The 16,619-nt window shown below is 40.7% G+C and overlaps 1 protein-coding gene across 1 annotated transcript in view; it reads right to left on the bottom strand.

Moving 5' to 3' along the window:
* Nucleotides 1–16,619, bottom strand: part of LIMCH1 (LIM and calponin homology domains 1) — a 188,482-nt gene that overhangs the window by 31,150 nt on the left and 140,713 nt on the right. The window contains exons 17-20 of the mRNA XM_030492195.1: nucleotides 12,931–13,057; nucleotides 9,775–9,929; nucleotides 9,179–9,581; nucleotides 5,198–5,419 (exon numbers count right to left, since the gene is read on the bottom strand). Coding sequence (XP_030348055.1) covers nucleotides 5,198–5,419; nucleotides 9,179–9,581; nucleotides 9,775–9,929; nucleotides 12,931–13,057 — 907 coding nt within the window. The remainder of the gene's footprint in view (nucleotides 1–5,197; nucleotides 5,420–9,178; nucleotides 9,582–9,774; nucleotides 9,930–12,930; nucleotides 13,058–16,619) is intronic.

Genomic DNA, 16,619 nt, shown 5'->3' with positions numbered 1-16,619 from the left:
TTCAAACTTCTGTGATTGAAATTCTGCACGTATCATTGACTTGAAAATTTTCCTACAATGATTTCCTCATCAAAGCTAGCATTTTCTGTTGCTGTAAGTGCTAATGGTGGCACGACTTAGGGCTGCTACAGCTAAGTGCATTGGATGCTATGCCAGTATAGTACTACAGCCAGAACACTGCTCTGACACATTAAGTCATCTGCCTCATCTGGCAGTTATATAATGGTATACTTGGGCCAGCTATCACAACCTAAGATCAGGGTGGACCAGTAATTGACAGAGAAGTCTTGAAAGTGCTGCAAGAAAGTGTTAAGTATTCCTGCTAGTCATTTTTCTAGAGTTATTACTGCTCAACTGGGATGTAAAATAAGCTCCTGTCACTCATAGCCACTGAAAAATGCACGGGTGTCTGGAGGATGGGAGACACGGATGCTAGATTCATAACCAAATACTGAGCAGGGTTCCCTTCTAGTTAGTTTGTTTTGCTGCTCTCATTTCTTATCCTAAACCTTTTTCCCTTATGGAAGCCCAGCCCTCCACACATTTTCCCACGTGTGGCTCAAGGCAAAGCTGTCAATCTGGAACAGACGTACCCACTCTACAAGTGTTTCTTGTGAGGAATCAAAGAACAAAGACTTGTTCTACCAGATATGTACAAATCAGGATTTCAACTCTGCTCTCCTGTAGTCTGGCCAACAATCCTCAACCACAAGAAAGCTAATATTTTAATCTCAGTTCAATCAGTGGATTTTTGAAGATGAAGGAGAGTGTTACTTGGATATAGAAAACAGGTTTATTTTGTGCCAAGCAGCCAGTGAGTAGAAACGGACAAGTTTAAGCTAGCTAGTGAAAAATTAAAGCAAAACCTATATCTCTCCCCACTATCACCACCTCGCCCTGATCTTTTTAAAGTTGCTGTCTATATTTTTTTTTTTTTTGATAAGAGCAAAGCTATAATTAGAGCTATAGCAAGCCAATAATAATATAACAAGCCAAGGTTTAGATTGGATATTAGGAAAAATTTCTTCACAGAGAAGGGAATCATGTATTGGAACAGGCTTCCCAGGAAAGCAGTGGAATCACTGTGCCTGGAAGTGTTGAAAAACCATGTAGATGAGGTCCTCAGTGATATGGTTTAGTGGTGGTCTTGGGAGTCCTGGGGTATCTTACAGGTCTTTTCCAACCTAGTTGAGTCTATGATTCTACGATTCTAATAATTTCTAAACGCTCATACAAAGACTGGTTAAAATAAAATGATGCTACCGACAAATTAATCCCCCTACACTAAAATCTGCGCAAATATTGGTTTAAAACAAAACATTTACTTTGCCACCTTCTGATTCAAAGATACAAGTTCTCAGCATTTGTAATGTGCATCACTGTTCTGTACAATGGAAAGAAAACATGACATAATGGCTGACAGGTAGGACCTTGCTGAGGAGATGATTCTCATGTCATTGCTGCCATTGTCACTGACTGATCAGTCAGTCTTTGCCCCAGTTCTTCCAGCTGCAGTCAGCTGCGGTGTGCTTTCTCTACTGCCTCTCTTAGCAGCACAATGCTCCACAAACACCAGTGGGATATTTTCACCCTGCTTATAGGCCAAATTTTTCCTTTCTAGCCTAAAATCATACGCAAAATTTCATAAGCTACTTTGAGTAAAAGTCTCTTGTCAACCCCTCACCAAAATCTAAGTACTGTACCTGTACACTACAGACAAAAGTGCAGTTTCTTGATAATATTTTTCTTTACCATCCTTCCCACCTGCTGCAGCTTCTTGCATTTCATTTCATAGTAGATTTAGGCAGGAGTTACATATGTTTCCCAATCAGTCTCTGATTGCCAATCATTATTTGATTCACATATGGATGGGGTTCTTCTCTGTCAAAAAGACAACTGACACTGAGATCTCACCCATACGAAAAGATCCCTGCACTTCTCTAGCTCCCCAAAAACCTCAATCATATCTGTGTTTTAAGTGGTGCTTAAAACTTGACTCCTGGTGCTTCAACTTCAAAACTTGAAGTCAAAACTTGAAGTCAAAACTTGAGTCAGAAACTTGACTAAACTGTTTTCCAAACTTCAGGCCAAAAGAGCTGTTGAAGTACAGTTGCACAGCATCTTCCCATATTGCAGACAATGCCTGAGGCCAGCCGGACAGATTTAGAGCAGTGCTACAGAGCTTCAAAGGGAAGCCTGCCAGGCGGAGAAAAGACAGGGCTAGTCTATTTGACAACTGAACTGAAACAGGAGGGGAGCAGCTGTAAGAAGGATGGAGGAGGAGGATGGGGCATGCAAAGAACAGGAAGAGATTCATAAGGGGAGGACAGGAGGGCCAAAGGTAATGTATATATGAAAAGGAATATATACTTCACAAAAGAGACTCTGGGCAGAAAATGAACGAATAAAATACAAACCCAAAACAAATCTTGGAGCAACTAGAGAGAAAAAAATCCCTAGGAACAGCATCTCTTAACAGGCAAAGGAACTAGTGCTTATGAATCTTATTCAAAGCCTGTGAAGGACATAGCTAACAAAAACTGTATCAATAAAGGAAAGTATACAAATAAAGGCAGTGAAAGCAAGTTTAGAAAAGGCTTTGAAAACATGCTCAATTTGTAAAAGTTTTCTCAAGGCAAAATAAATGTAGTAGTTTCTTCCACTCCAGACAGTTCTGCTTCTTCATCAGCTGCATTTCTATGCCCGTTTCTGTCATCTTCTCTCCTAAAAATTCAGTAGCGTTAAGCAGCAGACAGAAACTATAGCCCTGGCTTCTCCTTGTGGGAGGTGGTACAGCGGCAGCTTCAGAAGGTTTTCTTACTTCCAAGAATGTGTAGCTTGGAAGCCACATGCTGCTGGGGCCAAAAGCAAACCCCTTCTTTCCCTCTAGATGACTCACAGTGACAGCTAGAGTTATTCAGCATCCTACCCAGCAAGAGGCTATGCTTTATGAGGACTGGGACTAGCAGAGGAGGCTCTTTTCTAATTTGGATTTCCAACCTTCCTAGAGGGGTTATACCTTCAAAGAGGAGTTTAGCATTTCAGGCTTTGCAGATGCAGGCTGACTTCGTTGTGTTAGGTGTCCAGAAAACAAAGTAAAATAGGTACAGGGAGAAGGCTGAGTGAAATGAGTACAGCGTAACTGCCTTGCAGATAAGTTACCAGGCTGATTGCATCCATATTGAGCTATCTACAGCAGTCCTGGTATGTGCCCCAACACACACAGCTAAATGACTGCCCACGCCTTAGTCTAACAAATGGATGGGGACCTGGAAAATAAAAACGCAGCAGCTGGGTAAAGACAGGCAAACATCTAGAACGATCAGAGCCTGTAATTTTATGTTAGGCTGGCAAATTCTCTTCCACCCACAGGAAGGGAATTCCTCCTTCCCCTCACCACACTCAGTGCAATCCACTTGTTTCCCCAGCAAGATCCCGCTCAAAGCAGTTTCCTCTCCTTGCTTTGTCCTTGACATACCTCTGCTTGAAGTTGAAGCGCCAGGAGAAATTATAATGATTTGTGATATCCAGTCACATTATTGATGAAACCCTGAAGTTAGTGATATAAAATCCTTAGTCAGAGCAGAGAAACTCTGTCAATAGCACCATTTGGGTGCACACTCATTCTCTCTAGAAGGCTTCATCATTAAGTGCACTCAAGCTTACAAACCAGGAGGTTCGTGTCGGAGTCACAAGGAATCTGATAATTCAAACTCTTCTGCCTCCTTTGCCAATATCACCATGAGGGCTAAGACACTGGAAGCAGAAATCTGACACAGAAAAATCTGTGTTCAGCTGGCCACATCATCCTCAAAGCTGTAGAAGGGGAAGGATGAGAGGGCATCAAATAGGTACAAATATACCCAAGACCTAACAGTGGCTTCTGTTGCTGAATTTCCTCTCAACTATTCTACAGATATAGCTGTCTGGAAATCCTTAAAAAGGAGACAGTAACACTTTATTTTGGCTACTTATCTGATCACCATTGTGTTTCTAATCTGCAGCAAGCCAAGACTCTTCTTTATCCTCTAAACATTCCCATTACCAGCAATCCCATATCAGACACAATGCTTACCTGGCTTTTCCCTTACAGCCAATTCATTCTGACAGGAGCAGCCTCTGTGATACCACCCTTGCCTGCTTTCCTGCAAATCATTCATTTTTGACTCTATAACGGTTCCCTCTAACAGGATGAAGTCTGTGCTCACAGCACATCCCAGCTCCCATGCTTGCTGCAGGCTCCATGGCATGGTTGTCAGTGGCCAGAGACTAGCACAAAGCAGGGGATGAATGAACCATCACTCCTCAGGACAGATCCCTGCTTACTACCTGTTATCTATCTGGCCAATGCTTGGATGAAATCTGAGATGAAAGCAAAAAATTATCATGTTCCAACTCTCACCACATCTCAAATTCTCTTTGTGTTAGACAGAAAAGAATAGTGAAAATTCTCTCTTCTGCTACTTGTTTGCAACCCTTTTATATGCTTTATTTGCAGTCCAGTGCTTATGTCTTGTTTTGTTTTCACTATCTACTTTTATTACAGTTTTGTAGCATCTAGATTCTTGCTGTGATATGCTCTGGTTTTCTTCCTGCCTTTTTCTCTGGGGAAGAGGGGGAGAAACAGATGAAAAGGTAAAATTAATTTTTTTCTTTGATAAGGCAGTTAAGAAGCACATTGGCCCCTCTGAGCACTTCAATAGCTTATCCCCTGTTCTAATATTTCTGAGAGAGGAATGAATGCTCAAAACTGCCAGCACATCCACAACCTCTTCTTTGAAAATTGAAAACTGAGACTAATTGTAATGGCTTGCACAGTCCAATTATGTTACTGATCTAATCAGCTAACATCAGGAGAAGCGCTGAATAAATCTGCACAATAGCTGGGACACAGAGTTGATTTCTCCCTGGCACAGCACATTTAAAGCATGCTTATCAGCTGTGTAACACTGGAAAAAAAAGAGACAATGGCTGCAAAAAGTTTTTTGAATTTCCCCCTCCCATTTCTCTACTCACATCCCAAAGGAAGAAGCCTTTAATTTACAAAGGATTTTGTTGGTTTTTTTCCTGGTCTGGGCACACCCTCTTGAAATAAAGCAAACATAAGCACTTGAGTTTCATTAGTTAGTGACTAAATATCTTATGAGACAGAAAATTGGCAGAGAAAGTAAGGCTGGTTTGTTCGTGTTGGTCTTACTGTTGGCTCTTTGTGCACACTCTCAGTGGCAGGCCGCTGTAAACTGAGCTCAACACTTGTGGGGTCCTTCTTCAACTCTACCGGGGACCTGTCCCCTCTGGGTACTCCGTCAAATTTCAGAGATCTGCTTGGCGAAGGAGTAAATATTACTGTTGTACACTCTTTATCCTTGTCTTCCATGCCGTTGAAATTCTCTCCATTCATGCTGACTTTTCCATCTACCTGCAGAATACAATTAAATAAATATGCTGAGGTAACTAGCATTCAAAGGAATTTAGGAAATTAGGACATCAACATGATATTACAATTGTTAACACAGTCTGTGCCATCACTTAAGGACAGAGCCAAGCACACATTTCATTTAACTGCCCAAGACAGAAGAAAACCCTGTTCCGGGGGTAGTGGTGGTGATGTATAAACAAAATACAGACAGAAGGTAACAATTTTTCTGGATTCCCTGGTTTCCCACATTTTGTTTTCGCAGTAACATACAAAAACCCTTGGTGTGCATCACAGATCAAAAGATTTTAAAATTTAAGACAAATTTTAGACAAAAATTGCTGGGTTTTGCACTGCCTCATACAAGACGCAAGCAGGTTCTCCTAATTACGCTGACCAATTATGCTTATGAACTGCTGTGTACCCTGACGACCTCACCGCAGTATTAGCAGACTATGCTTTCTGAAGCACTGTCGTGAGAACTTTGAAGCATCAGGAGCTGCAAAGTTCATCTCTTTCTTTACTGTTCACAACAGGGAAGCAAGGAACCAACAAATAAACCTGGGCATCCCACTTTCTCCATCAGGCAATAAAATAAATAGCTGCTTTCCCAGAAACTGATGTTATGCAGTCTCCATGAAAAGGGGAGTGCAGAAACAGCTTAACTACTTTGTTCTCAGGGCCAAGCTAGCTCCTCGGTGGGCATATGTTCCTGCTAAGGAACCCTCAAGCAAGGAAGAAAATACAAGATAAGCTCTAGCTTCATCCTCTGCACTGACACCGCTTCCTCTTGGGAGTTTAACACTTCATAATTATGTTCTGAATGGAGGTGGCATACAGAGACTTCCTTCAATTTGGAGGGCTGTATACATGAAAAAAGTCTTGCTACAAAGACCTCACAAGCCATTGCTCATGAGAGGGCCCAGCTGGAGAGAGACCAGGAGAAGACCAGTTATCAGTAACACCATATTGCTCCTGCCTAGCTACAGCAGAAATGTTTATAGGCTTATCAGCAGGGGTGAGTTTTCAGTAGATTTGAAGGAGGGCTTTGCTCTGTGCACAGAGACCCTTCTTTGCAAAACAATCATCACAGGAGACAACGTAAAGGTGAAGGAGTAAATATGGACAGACTTCTCTGCTAATCACTGGACTTTGGGGAAATAATGGCACAGGCCAGTGATTTCTTAGTAAAGCTATCTGGGATACATACAGTGATTAGTCAGGTTTCTCCACAGGCACTGCCTAAACAAAAAACACATGTAACAAGCCCAGAGGTAAGCCATTCTATGGGAACTTTTCACTAATTTCACTGTTACTGAAAACTGATGCAACAAGTGTCAAAATGGCTTTATTGAACTGAAACACTGTTTAAGAAAACAAAGTTCTTCCCATCTCATGCTCCTTCCTTATTTCACCATTTGCTTATCTTCAGCACTTTACTTCTTGAGTAAACAGCTTGGATACCTCAAATACCACACTCCAACTTAGTATATGCCGTAAGTGTTCAGCTGAGGGCAACCTCCTCCTACTGACTTCTTGTATAAGTGCATCTAGAGGTCTGTTCTCTATCTGAGCCTGATTAACTAAGAGGCCATCTCGGAGGTTGTGGGCATCCTCAGCTCTGACAGATGTGCAAGGAGGTGGTGGCAGTTAGCACCTCGTGCAATCAGCTCCCAGGCAGAGGAGAGTGGTTTCACCCCTTCTGACTGCTTTTCAGACAAAAAGGTCCCCTCCCTTTCCTCACTGCCATCATCCACTCAACACAGCACCACTCTCAGGGTTTAATCTTCAAACACAAGTGTGAGCAGACACTGAGCTCTGTGACTGTGTGCTGGATTATCTATAGAGAGGCAGGTCATGAAAGATCTCGGAAATAAAAAAGCCAGGAAAACACTGGAAGGCTGCACCATCAATTTTAGTGTCTCTGTTTAGACTAAGACATTTCTCTATTTATATTAAGGAGGAAAACCAAATGTTTGAATGATCAGGACAGATGCCCTGGCTGCAGAGTTAAACAAACATACTCCTTTCCTTCTGATCTGGAGCAAGTCAGCACATTGTCACCAGATCCAAGAATCGTTGACATACTGGTGTTTCAAGGGAAAACAACACTACAGCTACATGTGCTAGGGAATGATTCCTACTGAGACAAATCACATTCTTCTACACTGAGCAAACAAGATCAAGGCAGACTTTTAGTGGTGGTTGGTGGGGGGTAGAAGTATCTGTAGGTTAGTTTCTCCCCACAGACGTTAACTATATATGCATTAATGTGAAGATGATACACACACAGATCTTGGTCCTCTGAGGAAAAAAGTGGCATGGATCAGAAGAAAAAACCCAACAAAAACAGGGATCCATGATTCACTGATGTTTAAAATGTAAACTCTACAGGGGTACCAACCGAGGTATACAAGAAATCAGAATTACCAGTTTCACATTTCAACTAGGAAACGTGTGGGTGCACAAGAGCTGGGACAGACTTCAAGAAATTGGACATCTCAACACGCTTCTTCACTATCCATACAAAGACGACTTATTTTTTAGTAAGTAAACAACTTGAATATACATGGTAGTGATGCTACTGGGACATCAGCAGGGCTACAGGGACCCTTGCATGCCACTAGCAAAGTATCAGATAGCAATGGCAGGCACAAGGGGACCCCAGCTCTAAAGGCTGGGGGTGACCATGCCAGTAGGCTTTGCACTGCTTACAAGGCTACAATGAGACTTGGGGAAGCTCCAGTTTTGGCACAGGCATTATGAGCAGCACATATTTTTCAAACTTGACTTATTCTGGCTTGCTCCCTCTAACACATCCCAGTTCTTTGCTTTCTCTAGCATTGGTTCAATATTCTACTCCCATTCTGCACACTCAGTACAAAGATACATGCCTCAGGTTTCATATCCAGTTTCAGTCTCTTCTCCTATCCACTTTGCTCACAAATCTCACAGCTGGCTCCTTATTCCAGGCAGCCCTGCATTTGTCCAAGCTCTCTTACTTCTATTCCCACAATCTTTGTGCAGCTCTTGCAACCCAGTGCAGTCACACCCCATCTCTCACCAGCAATCCCCAGTTACATGCTGCCCCAGTACCAATCTGTTTCCCTAAATCTGCATGGACAGTTTATATCCTCTCTTTATGCCAGTGAAGCAGCTTTCCCCATTCATCCCTAGTAAGAAGCATATTTAGGACAGAAAGTATCATTGGGCAAGCTTGACTCTGGAGGAGCAAGGGGCTCTTCATACTGCATTCACGCACACTGCAGTGTTCCAAAGGCTTATGACTTGGCTGACTGGGATGGACTTATTTGGACATGGCAAAAATCAGACATCTGACACAAAAGCCAGTTCAGGTCTTGCTCCAAAAGTCAGGGCTTCCATGCTCCCTGCCCGTTCCCTTTTGTTTAAAAACAAACAACAAAAAAACATAACAGCATACTCTTTCCTAACCTCTTTCTCATAAAACACCTTGCTTTTTTCTTAGAGGACCCCCTTTCCCTGTCTTTCCCCAAACCAATCTAGCCTGACAAAAAATGACCAGCAGAAATATTCCAGTCTGAACAGAACAAGTTCCTAAGAAGGTTGGTAACCAAGAAGAGACCACTAGACTGGGTAGCACAGAGCACAAAGCTGCGTTTTATAATACCAGAATGCTGCAAACATTTTCTAATTAATTGTGTTAAACACTTATACATTTGGATGATTTAGTCACAATCTCTTTGCCTCCTGATTGACTTTGCGGAGTGCAACATATCCTACCTTAAAGTTCTTTAAAACTTCCTGTGTATTTTTGGGTTGTGAGTAAGGCTTGGGTGTCAGCATAGGCACAGCCTTGGAGACAATGCTTTTGCTGGGAGATGTGCTGCCCATCGAACTGCTAGGCTCTAGTTCGGTGGTGGGAACAATGGTTGCTTCAATGGTGGCAGTGAATTTTGGAGCAGGCAGTGACTGTTGCCTTAAATATCTCAGAGGATTTTGGTCTTTCAGTGGGGAATTTGGCTCCACTGAATGGCTTCTTTCCAGAATTTTTGGCATCTGCAAACGCTCTAGGACAGCTTCACTGATAGTGAATCTTTCGATGTACTGCTGAAGGATGCTCTCAGCCTCCTCCTGTGACTTTGCATTCTTGTATGCCTCATGAAGCTCCCGCTCTCTTCTCTCTCTGCAAGGGTGACAACACAAGAGGGACCATCACATTAAAATTAACACTAAAACTCACTCTAATTTCCTCTGCTCCAACAACATCGCTCCCTCTCTCTCACCCCAGGCCTGCAGGCATGGCTGCCCACAGTTACCTATCACGCATGGAGCACACGTTTCCAGACATGCCACTGCACTCCAGTAAAACAACGTACTTCTCTTCCACAATTTCTCGGTAGGTTTTGATGCTTTTTCTGCGCTCATTCGCTCCATCTCCAGACAATAACCTTTCCATTTTCTTTCTCTCAGCTTCCTTTTTAATTAAATCCTGTGAAGCGCTCCTTCGACGACTCTTCCACCGAGCCAGGTCCTGTGAGAAAAGGAAGGCACCTGAATGAAGAGCTGGCAATAGCTAAAAAATGGCCACAGAAACCAATGAACCTGGTGAACTGCTTTGCAATGCTTGTTCCTCACTGTGGGACAGGCTCCCATCACCTGCAGGCAGCAATGTTTATTTTGAAAAGGAGATTATACCACAAAATGAAGTTGTTGCCTGACTGATTTTTCTCCTTACAGCAGGATCCAGTAAGGATTTCATAGCTCCACTGGTATATTTTCTTTTTGGCTTTGCAGAAGCACGCTAGGTAATAACACCAGGAGATTTGACCTAAAAGGACTAGTCAGGACTCTCGTTTTCACTTGGGCAAAACTTCGGACAAAACCTGATTTTCCAGGAAGATGGAGTACAAAAATTACATCTGGGGAAGAGTTTTAACAATCAGATGTATGGAAGCCAGAAGTTCATTGGAGGAAAGGACGTCATTTCACCATGAACTACAGCCACACTGATAGCTTGCCTTGGAAAGATGACAGTCCCATACTTTGCCCATTCTACCAGATAAATACATGTAAGCATGGTTGACTCAGTGGAGCATCCAAACTTAAATTCTTCCTCATGGGCACCCTCCAATATTTTGGATGCAGATCTGACCAATATACCCTGGAGGCATTTAAAAGATATCTAGATGTGGCATTTAGAAAATGGTTTAGTGGTGGACTTGGCAGTGCTACATTAATGGTTGGACAGGATGATCTTAAAGGTCTTTTTCAAGCTGAACGTGTCTATGATTCTATGACTAAAGTGGCTCACACCTGGCAGTGTGAGACATGACAGAGCACATAGCCTATGGTTAGTATCCAGTTATATATATACCCTTGTTGAAGTAATGTGTCTTACTCTTTTTGGAATCAGCCTGCCCAAAATTGACCAGAATATCCACTGATTCTGATTCTTTACCTTTCTAGCAAAACCAGCTTGACACAAAACCTGACAGTCACAGGAGACACCTGTTACAAGCACCTATGTCTTGCATCCTGCTTGGGTTATGAATTCACAAGTCCTGGAGGGTACAGAGACAAGATCTTTTTCACAGTAAAAGTATTACAGTAAAGAAGTCTCCTAGGCTGTGTCATTTCTTGTAGCCAACTAGTAAAGGAGCAAAATTTTACATGTAAAAAATAACCTCTCCAGAACTTCTGCAAAGAAAAATAACTTCCCAGGAAACTGCAAGGGTGCATTTGTCATTAACTTTATGACATCAGGAGATTAGTATACAGATTATATTTCATGTAGTCTAACAAATTTTGGTTTTAATAAAAAACAGAGATTCTGTACACATACTCAATTCAAAAGCTATTTCATTAATGACATGGTTTTCCAAATACTTTAATTGCATTTTTATTGGTAAACAGCAGAAGGTACTGCAAGCATAACTTATTTTATTAAAACCAGGAACAAACCTTGTCACTTTTAATTTAGCTTAAAACCACAAATTATTGACATTACACTCATGGGAATGCTCATTAAAGTATTTCTTCACATGACCTACATATATCAGCCTACAATCCCCTCTTGAAACATAGGCCTTTCATTTTCCTCAGTTATTAATTATTCTCATTGAAGTACCAAAGCATTTCTTTACTCAGCTACTCCTACTTTTGCCTATTGTTTAGAAATTAGTTTTTCATTAGTAATTTTCATAATTTAAGCCCACCTCCTCTTTTTGTAATCAAAAACCAGGCATGTTTATCTTTTCTAGCTCTGATGCTTTAGAATAAGAATAATAAAAAAAAGCCATGAAACTGTTAATTGTTGGCAAATTTACAGAATAAGCATATAAAAAATATCAGACCATGAATGCAGTGTAGTCTCCATTAAGCCCTCTGAATGCCAAGGACATTTCAGTAAGGGCATTTTTAGCACCTCTTCAGAACTTTTAGTTCAGTGTAGAAGGTGCTGAGGGCCTGGAAAACTTACACTCTTTAGCTCAGAGGACTTTCAATTCAACAGCAAAGAGTTCTCAAACCTCTTAAACGCCTTTGGACTCATTCTTATCTCTGCTGGGAAATTATGGCTTCCCACACAGACAGACCTCTCAGCTTAAGTCCTTCATTGTTCTACTATGAAAAGTTATTTTTCAGTTGCACATACTGTTCTATTTTTTTACTTTTCTTCCAATTTTCTACCAAAAACCTGAGATGTTTCACAATGGCTGTCCTTATAATGGGAAATGTACTAGCTGCTTGAAAAGATGTGGGTTTGGGTTTTAATTTTTGTTTGTTGGTGGTTTTTGTGTTTTGTTTTTTTTTTTTTTCATTAAAAAAATATGCCCCAAATTCCTCATTTACAATAAGTCTTTACAAATGAACAGGATTCATACTAAAATTCCTGGTACTAATTTACCTGCAAATCATGCTTTTCTGCCTTGCTAATTTGCTAAAGATAATGCCAAATACCAGGACAGCTTAAAAAATACATTGAGTAAAGAGGGTTTAGAAAGGTCTTGTAACCCAAGCAGGATGTAGCTAACTTGAAGGCTAATCTGCTTCTTGGACAAGATGGAAAATGGAAAATTTTCTGCATTTATGCAAATTTATTAAAGCCAAGTCCAATCTATTTATTCACTGTCTTGCTTAGTCTTGTATGTTGTAATTTTGGGCATTTACTAATTAGAAAGTTAGAGGAGTCAGTTGTTAGAGAAGCTAGAAAAATTTGGCGTTAGTCTAAAAGTTAGAGAAGTCAGCAGTTAGAAGCTGTTCTGCTTCCATTTTTACCTCACCACAGTTTAATTTCGTTTTTGATTTTTAAAGCAAAATACCTGGTGCGCACCCAGAGGCACCAGAGACCTTGTATTCTGTAATTTACATCAAATTATGGACTTTTACGCATTTAGCAACAATCCACTGGGGAAGAGAGACATTGTTCCTGATTATTTTCACACTAGAGAACAACTGTAGATTTAACAGGTTGTACTTTTCTGCCTAGCTAGCTGGCCTCAATGTCAGCATTGCAGATGATGTGGTATACTCACATCTTGCCATCTGGTCTCGTCCTCTTTCAGCTGGTTGTTTATGTTCTGCAGTTTCTCATGGCGAGCTTTGCTATGAGGCTGAGTCACAGCTTCGTCTTCACATCTCATGTCAAACATGCTCATACTCCTAAACAAGGGGGAAATAAGAAGTCCAGCATTACTTAGAAGCTTATATTCCCTCGGCTTGTTAGAGCTAAAGCCACATGAGGGTGCTACAGCAGAATCAGACACCTGCACCATTATGAAGCTCCCAAAAGCAGCAGTCCCCTAGAAGGACCAGTGAGCATCCCTATGGCTCTCACATAGTACTTCAGGCATTATACTCCTCAACTTTCTCTTGGTTTTGTTAGTTTACTGCAACTTTGCCTCTAAGAAGCATTATTAACACTACACCTCCACCAACTAATAATTCTATTCATATCAGAGTTCAGAACATTTTACTTTCTGAAGATCTGTTTCCCAGTGAGCTTTCAAGACCCCTCCAATTACCACTGCAGACAGAAGTTTCAGTGTAAAAAATTTCAGGGTAAAACAAGAGAGGCTTGAGAAGCACATTACAGGCAGCATGACTAGCTAAATGCTGTTGCTACAAAACCAGGGAGAGCCTGCCGAAAGAAGTATATGCAGCACAAACAGCATGGTACTTCCTCCTCTCCCCTCCCTGCCTCAAAGAAACTCAATGCTATCAGCACCAACTTGTTAATACAGTTAAACTAATAATGAAAAGCTGACATTCAAAACAAAACAGTTTCCTTCTACATATTCTATTTCTGTCCCTGACCTTTGGAGACCTAAAGGAAAAAAAGGTCATGGTTTGATATTATACATCCATTCATGTTATATAAAGAACTTCACACAAAGATAACTTACTTACTACTCCCTCCCCTACTACCTATTATTAGTAAAACATGACCTCAGTTGTGCCACTAAAAGCAAAAAGCAAATAAAAAAGCCATGCAGTTCCACATGAAGTGATTTCACAGCAGTCTTCAAATGATCATCTGTAGCTTTAGGTAAGACAATGAGCCAACTAGCAGGAGAAGCACCCAATGAAGATAAAATTGTAGGCAACTGTGTCTGCAGTAATCAAAGTGAAGAGACATAGAAAGCTGTGCATATATATATTTAGCCAACATCTGTATTCAGGCAAACAAAGATGGGAATGAACCACTCCAGGGAAAACTGAAAGGTCTGGAGAGTGGATGAAAAAGGACATGCACAGATCCCATCCTGTTTGCAGGTATTCACTCAGAAATGAAGGACAGAATACACATCCTGTTGCCTTTAACAGTGAGGTTAGCATATAACCATGCTTCACCCCTCAAACAGAGTGCTGAGGGTGTACATTAATCTGGCTTTCTCTGTGGGTAGTTTAAGAGTTGCATTGCTCAGGATTGGATTGGAACACTCCTAAATAATAGAACCTAAAGAGCTGGTGAGTTTTGTTGTTTTTAAAACTAAAGGCATATCAGCTACTAAGGAACATTTAAGTATCAGTCATATTTTGCAAACTGGTGAGGTAGGCTGGGAGATGCACAACTTGTAATAAAGTCACCCTTGAAGGGTTGATTCCAGTGTAAGAGCCTTTGAAACTCACACTAAGAAAAGCCTTTAGTGTAAAGTATTTGCCAGCTTGTGCCTACCAGGTCAAACTGACTGTGTAGCTCCTTACTTGTACCCTTCCATCACAGAATCATAGAACGGTTTGGGCTGGAAGGGACCTTAATGATAATCTAGTTCCAACCCTCCTGCCATGGGCAGGGATGCCATGCCGGAGAGTTTTTCACTCACATATAGTAGAAGAAAACAGAAGGCCTGAAGTGGTGGTAACTGGTTCTAGAAGAGTGCATGACTACTCACCCTTTGCTATTGGGGATAGGAAAATAAAAACACTTCATACCAAGAGTACCCCAATGTCCTAATGAAAGGCTAGTGTCTATTCCCTGCGTTCACTCAGGTCTCTCAGGGTGCACAGAGACAGCAAAACTAACAATTTTAAGGCTATTAACAATAAATGACAATAAAAAAGGTACTCTGAAAAAGGCTTCAGCCTAGGCCAGGAATCAAACTATACACTACAACCCCACATGCACCTTCTACTCTAGCTGTCACCAGAATTCAGCCCCATCTCTTCATGAGATTGGAATGGGGCTAATAAGCAGCAACACACTAAGTATTGCCTCTTCCGGACCTTGAGACAGACCAGGACTGATGACAATACCCAGCATTCCCTAACTAGTGAAGGGAACTTTGTCAGTCTAATAAGGGCGTTTCTAGTTTTGCTGCTGGAACAAACAGCACCTAGTCTAAGACTGAATTCAAGATACAAAGTGTTCAAAGTAGACTTCACAAACATTTTGGAACCATTTAAAAAGTCAGTTCAATTTATTTTTTCTACTTCAGGGCCAAATTTTATTAGATTCTTCTTAAGTACTTCATCTTCAGGAGGAAAAACACAATCTTACATTTATAAGAACTTGAAGGACAGTTTAGGCAAAAAATTGCTCTGTAAAATGGCACATCTGGAAAGGATGACGATGAGGCTTGAACACTTTTTGTTTTGCCTTTTAAAACAAAATCAGAATCAATGTAGAATAAACAATATGATTTACTCATCTTTGCTACTCTCACATTATACCACCAAACTCATTGCAATGCCTCTTTGAAGGCATCTCCATGCACCTTCTCTCATGTTTGCATTTAATACAGACATGCAAAAATGTGGAAAAACAAATGAACAAATCAATCAGATAGGTAGGCTTTCTGAAATGGCAAGAAAGTCCCCCTTCTGAAGTGTAACACTTCTGTGTTGTTATGCTCTTTTAATCTCATCTCTTCATTTGACTGAACGGATTTCTGACGCCTGAAAACGATCACATTAACTCTGGTCAGAGGACACAGGCTTTATTTAGCATAAAGGTGTTACAGATCTTGTAAAGAATATTCAGTCCATGATTCTAGCCTTTATCATTAGAGGAAAGGGTGACAAATTATATAGAGTGTCTCTTTATATACTTATTTCTGTTTTGTGATTTAATCTGGGAGACAGAGAAGGTCCTGTTCCTGTGAACAGGAGGATATTAAGGACATTATTATGTTGGTAGTTCCCAACGATTTCTTTGCTTCTAAATGCCTGCACTTTGTAAGAATATCTAACACTTTCACAGAGCTTTCTAAACGACACTGCATATTATTCTGAACTACAGTTTGGACACGTACACACACAACTAAAATGCTGGAGTGCAGTAAATGCCATAGTCCTACTCCTTCTGTAAAAAAGTAAAGCATCAAGGTGAAGAGCTTAAAAAAAATGAAGTTTGTACATCATTAAATTAAACCCAACCTGGAAGGGATTCAAAAGAAAGTTTTTAAAATACAATGAAGGAACAACTGAAGAAGTATTTTCCTGGTAATTATTCTGAAGATCACAATGGATTTTATTTTACTTTGAGATTTCTTTTTTCTTCATGTATAGGCAATACTTCATTTTTTAACTCAACATCCAGCCCAGATTCAACCTAACTCTCTTTACCTGTAGCTGATTAGAGGCAAAGGAAATTCAGAAGAAGAACAAAGAAAAAAAAAGAGGAAACAATACTTCAAGCAACAGCTGGACATTAGTGCTATGCTCATTTTTTATGGTTTCTTTTTAATATATAAATTATTTTAGCTGCAATGTAAGCCATATT

This window comes from Strigops habroptila, chromosome 7 (genome assembly GCF_004027225.2).
Source record: "Strigops habroptila isolate Jane chromosome 7, bStrHab1.2.pri, whole genome shotgun sequence".
In the NCBI taxonomy this organism is placed as follows: domain Eukaryota; kingdom Metazoa; phylum Chordata; class Aves; order Psittaciformes; family Psittacidae; genus Strigops; species Strigops habroptila.
The sequence above is the reverse complement of the archived record's forward strand: the minus strand, read 5'-3'. Positions and strand labels throughout refer to the sequence as shown.